Here is a 5,577-nt window from a genome sequence, read left to right as displayed (position 1 = left end):
TCATGTTTATAACAAAATTATACCACTTTTAGGCCGTTTCAAAATACCAATACTATATCCCAAAGGGACCCTATCCCAAACTATGTTCCTCATGTTTATTCTCCACCGACAGAGAGAGAGAGAGAGATGGGTGGCCACGAAGAGGAGAGAGAGAGAGAGAGAGAGAGGTTGCCACGAAGAGACGGATAGGGGTATACTGCCCGTTAGATCGGTGGATCAACGGTTCGTGGAGTCGATCCGTGTGACAACGGCTCAACCAATCGGGATAAGTTTGGGCTTCTCGGAGCATTTGTGACGAGTACTTGAGGGCAAACCGAGTAGTACTAAGAATCCAAGGGCACATAAATAGTAAATAGACTAAGGGATTCAAACAAAAGAATTACAAAATGAAAAATGTGTGTTTTGTACAATATAATTCATATTGGGCTACATCAAATTATTTGCAATTCAAATATACATGAGTGTGACAATTATGGCATCATTTAGACAAACTATGTTTTGGGAAAGATGTTTTGCAAAGGGGTTTGGGTGGAAAACCATGCATCTTCATAGCTACACTAGTGATTCCGAGAAGTGGCAATTTGTGGTAAAACTTGATTTATATATGTTTGTTAAGGTTTTCTAGCTGGCAAGAGTTGCGTAGGAAGACTCCATGAGTAGTTGCCACTATGTTTTTATTTTTTTGGATTTTTTTGCGCATGAAATGACTCAATTAGCTATGTTAATCTCATTTGTTGACTCTCTGTTGACCAGCTACTTGAGGGTAAAACTGAGTATATTGCACTTGCCAGTATAAGTACTCGAGGGGAAAACTGAGTACAGATAAAATTTCTGTATAAGGTCTAAGGTTATAACTGAGTACACCAAACGTCCCAGGTTAGACTCGTGTCGCGGTGCACGCCGCAGCCGTGCATAGCGGACGCGTGTTGCGGTACACGCCACCTTCGTCTTTATAGAGCCCCTCTTTCTCTCCCTCGACGCACGTTCTCACCGGCTCACCGCAACCGCCTCTCCCGTCCCATCATCTTCTCCACAACCGAAGAAAAACCCCGAAGAAAACCGCCGGCGATGGAGAAGAATGAGATGCCCATTGTCGGCGCATCGGCCGCCGCCCCGTCCGAGCCCCCGTCGTCGCTTCCAACGTAGCAGCCGGCGCATCGGCCGCCGCCCCGTCCGGGCCCCCGTCGCTGCTTCCAACGTAGCGGCCGGCGCATCGGCCGCCGCCCCGTCCGAGCCCTCGTCGCTGCTTCCAACGTAGCGGCCGGCGCATCGGCCGCCGCCCCCGTCCGAGGCCCCCGTCGTCGCTTCCAACGTAGCAGCCGGCGCATCGGCCGCCGCCCCGTCCGAGCCCCCGTCCATTGGGACCCGTACGAACCGGTGCGATACGACGCGCCGAAGAACCCCTACGACACCACCATCGTCGACTACGATTCGGAGGTAACCCTTTGTTCCCTTGTTCTTATCTCATTTCAATCATTTTGTGTTAGATCTAGCGTTATTACGGTTCGTCTGTTCCTAGTTCAATCCTTTTGTGTTAGATCTTGCGTTATTACTCGTTCGTCTCTTCCTAGTTCAATCCTTTTTGTTAGATCTTGCGTTATTACTGCTCGTCTGTTCCTAGTTCAATCCTTTTGTGTTAGATCTTGCGTTATTACTGTTCGTCTGTTCCTAGTTCAATCCTTTTGTGTTAGATCTTGCGTTATTACTGTTCGTCTGTTCCTAGTTCGATCCTTTTGTGTTAGATCTTGCGTTATTAGTGTTTGTGATTTGCTTTTGTTTCAGATTTGTGCCGATGATGATGAATATTTGGGCATCCCTAAATTGATTCAGGGTTTGGTCAGTAAACAATTGGTGTGTACAAATTTGTTGTGCATGATCTTTGGTTTACTTACTCAAATCCTGGATATAAGTGTGTCCAATGTAACTGAGGCTACCTCTTTTTTCGAGCCCATATTATCATGCATGATTTTTTGTTCACTCTGTTCAATCATCGTTGCAATTGACTCCGTGTTTTTGCACGATCTTTGGTGCTACGTGACAGGTCGAGAGCAGCGACGTCGACGACGACGACGAGTCCTTCCACACCAAGACTCGTCACGTCCTCGGGAGGCTGCGGAGCCGGCCAATACGGTCGCCCCTTTGCTCAAGGCATTTACAAGTGCCCCTTCGCAACAGAGGCTCTTCGACACCAACTTCAACACCCTGCTGAACCATGCTGAATCCATTGGCAGCCATGGCGCTAGAGTTGGAAGTACCGTGAACGTGCATGCGTACATGGCCAAACACAAAGCACTTGGGATTCACCTGCGCAACCTCCAAGCGAGTCACACGCGCCACCCGGAGGCGTTGAACGTGCCTACCTGCACTCTCTCGTATGTGATCGCTCTATCCGTAGAGCAGATTAAATTCATGTAAAATGTAGCTTATGTTGGATCTATCGGTACTACATTTGGATCTGTCCTCGAATATATCTATGCTATGTTGGTTGCCGTATGCGACTTATCCTATATTTTCTCTCCGGATTTGTGCCCTAGATTTCCTACCTGATTGGGTAAAAACGAAGGCATAAAGAAATGAATGGCGTTAAAAAACGTAAGGAGAAGCTTCTCTAGATTTGCTACCAATTTGGGCTATCAAATATGAGATCGAGCGATAGAGAGGAAAAAGGTACATTGAAAACTGCTAATCCGGGCGAAAGAGACAGAAACCACTCGTGCCCCCGTCCCGGACCCACACGGCTCCACACGCTACGGCCCTACACGCTACGGCCCCACAAACACGGCCTCGTCCCGTCCCACGCGGTCCCTTCCTACCAGCCCCACACGACGCGGTCCCACACGACGCGACCCCACAAACGACACGACCCCACTCGTCGGCACGGAACGGCCAACTTAACGGATTCCTTCCGTCCGAGCTCCTTCTGCGGTTCAGACAAACGTTTGGGTAAAACTGAGGAAAAACTAAGGACCTGGGGAAAACTGAGTACAACTAACGAAGCAGGGGCACGAAAATAGAAATCCCTTTCTTGTTTTGTTGTTTAGGCATAATTGGAGGGTAATTCAACTTCTCTCCGTAACAGCCACAACTGCAATTTTGTTGATGTAATACACTTCTCGCTAATGCACAAAAAAGTAGCCCTAAACATGATGCTACACACAGACACACATAAATAATTGTCATCTTGCTCCCTTAACCGTACACCACAACACCTCAACGATGCGAGTGCTACCATTGCTCGGCCTTCCTAGCTTCTTGGTTTGTCTATGACCCTGATGATGATGTTTTCTATAATTCCATGATTCTTAGTTTTACAAGCCCATCGACATCATGACTTAGCTCTAATTTCGATGCCCCACAAAACAAGACCATTCTTCCAAATTTCTCCTTTTGTCTCCATTAGGCTGGCGGACACCTTGCCACCGTCACCTTCCTCATTGTAAAACTCGCCTAGCTCCACCTCCATCCAGCCGTCATCCCTTTAGAGACACCGCACGGCGATGTGGAGGAAGCGATCTGTTATGCCGATTTGATATCAACAGGTACTTATGAGGCACCCCGTCATCCCCATCCTCCTCCATGTAGCCCTCCAGGCGAACTCGCCGTGTTGAATTGCTCGCTCTGACGCTTATGGATATCGATGCCTCCTGAAACGGGAAGTCTAGCTGGTTGAAGCCGTCGTCTGCTAGCTTGAACACCATGTAAGCAGCGTATGCTAAGTTTCGAGACAGGAGCGTGCTGCGGATCTTGCCACGCGGATTTCCAGCCACCAAACATCCCGGAGTTTAGCTGCTTCAGCTGCCATGGCAGTAGAGGATATACAATATTAACATATATACATCTAGGAGAACATTTTGGTGAAAAAAATATGGTGGAACACCATGAAATCAAAGTGATAACTAGTTTAAGTCACCCAAGACGCCAGGTCAGAAGACTGTCACCTGTTGTTTCTTTTGGTCTCATCAGAACCGAGGTTGATCCATGGCCAGTAGTTGGGCGTGTCGCCCCAGGAGATATGCAGGGCCCTTGCTGAGAGCGTGTAGCACTTGGCGCCCATAGCCCTGTCTAGATGCATGCTCTGCACCAAGAAGATGTGGATCGATCAGTTAGCCGATTCTGAGTTTCTGATCTAGCAAACAGAAGTGGCCAGAAGTATTTTTTTATCATTAGATCGTATTCAAATGAAGACTGAAGATGTGATTTTTTCTGGATCAGCTGCCTTGAAGAAGATCTTTGTATCTCTAAACATTGCCTCCGAACTCTACCTGCTCCAATCTCATAAATGCCAGCAGAGGGCGCAGGCCGACGGCAGCAGCCTCGGGCTTGCCCAACGCGGATGGATGCCAAAGTGCGCTGCGATGCGCTCTAACCCCGCCGGCAAGGCCGGGCAGTCGGCCGCCATCCTCGCGACATCGTAGACCTGCACGCTGAGGAACTAACGCACAACGCCGAGGAACTTGTCCAACGTCTGTTACAATTGTGGGGAGCCCGGACACTATATTGGAAACTGTATTCTGTTTCATATGCAACACCCCTCGACATCACATGAACAATTGTCCAGTGTGGTCTGAGCCAATTCCTATGGCCCAATTTGTTGGAAGTGCTACCAGTGCTTTGGGCTTTTTCCATGTTAATGTTGATGCCAAAGATTCTGTCCAGTGGTTAAATTTGAAGAATGTGGGCATTATCTCGGTCACCCACGGCCATATCAGCCTCAAGGATTTGGAAAAAAAGATGAGTGAGACCTGGGATGCCAACTGGCCGTGGCAAGTGAGGCAACTAGAGGAGAACATGTTCTTGGTTCGATTTCCTCCTCATAAAAAAGTGATAGATCGCATTGATATTCCGTCGATCAACTTGAAAGAGGGCAATGACCTTGAAAAGATTACAGTTAGAATCATGGGGTGGGAAGGAGACCTGCCAGATGTGGGGTCATTACAAGAAGTTTGGGTTAAAATCAGAGGAATCCCGCCACGATGGTGCTCATGGAAAGTCATTGCTCAGATTGCGAAGTGTTTTCGTTTGATCCTAGATGTGGGGGAGGAATTTTCAAATCCTTCTACGAGACGGTCAGAGTGTAGCTAGCTGTTAAAGATATCTCCAAGATTCCAGAGCAAAGGGTGGTGGTTATGAGAAATAAATTCTATATTCTAGATTTTGAAGTGGAGAAGGATAAGGGGCGGAGAGCTCGCAGCCACCGCTGCCTCTCCCGCCCAATGACGACGATGAGGACTATGATGGGGAAGAGGATGATGATCTATTGGATGACTTCAACAACCAAAATGATCGCACTGACACTACTCAGGACAAAAACCAAACTCCTAGAGGGCAACATGATCTGAATATGGCTGAGGGGAGAACACCTCATGTGGACAGAAGGGGATGAGCTAAAACTTGTACCAGAATCTGCACTCAAACTGAGGAGGGGATGCCGTCAGTCAACAGATTTCAAGTCCTGTTGGACATGGACCTAATAGAATCAGATGAGGAGGAGCAGATCCAAACTATAGAAGTAGATGATATGATTGGAAGTTTTCAAGATGTGGTCTTGGCTGAGACAAAATCCACTGATAACAATAA

General features: G+C 47.9%; 1 protein-coding gene across 1 annotated transcript; it reads right to left on the bottom strand.

Moving 5' to 3' along the window:
• Nucleotides 1-3,325: 3,325 nt before the first annotated feature.
• On the bottom strand, nucleotides 3,326-4,399 carry LOC124690934 (F-box protein PP2-B11-like). Its single transcript, XM_047224251.1, has 4 exons — nucleotides 4,325-4,399; nucleotides 3,939-4,075; nucleotides 3,544-3,735; nucleotides 3,326-3,476 (listed from the first exon to the last, which is right to left on the bottom strand). Exons 1-4 carry the CDS (start codon nucleotides 4,397-4,399, stop codon nucleotides 3,326-3,328), a joined length of 555 nt encoding a protein of 184 aa, XP_047080207.1.
• Between the last annotated feature and the right edge of the window lie 1,178 nt (nucleotides 4,400-5,577).

This window comes from Lolium rigidum, chromosome 2, assembly GCF_022539505.1.
Source record: "Lolium rigidum isolate FL_2022 chromosome 2, APGP_CSIRO_Lrig_0.1, whole genome shotgun sequence".
In the NCBI taxonomy this organism is placed as follows: Eukaryota; Viridiplantae; Streptophyta; class Magnoliopsida; order Poales; family Poaceae; genus Lolium; species Lolium rigidum.
Note: the sequence above shows the minus strand (reverse complement) of the source record. Positions and strands in the feature narration are given on the sequence as shown.

What these genes read in the sequence shown, in the direction of transcription:
- LOC124690934 (XM_047224251.1), bottom strand. Translation starts at nt 4,399, where the DNA reads ATGGCGGCCGACTGCCCGGCCTTGCCGGCGGGGTTAGAGCGCATCGCA. An exon ending in TTGGCATCCATCCGCGTTGG is followed by an intron (nt 4,076 to 4,324) that starts GCAAGCCCGAGG and finishes TTCTTGGTGCAG; the next exon opens with AGCATGCATCTAGACAGGGC. An exon ending in GAGACCAAAAGAAACAACAG is followed by an intron (nt 3,736 to 3,938) that starts GTGACAGTCTTC and finishes CAAGATCCGCAG; the next exon opens with CACGCTCCTGTCTCGAAACT.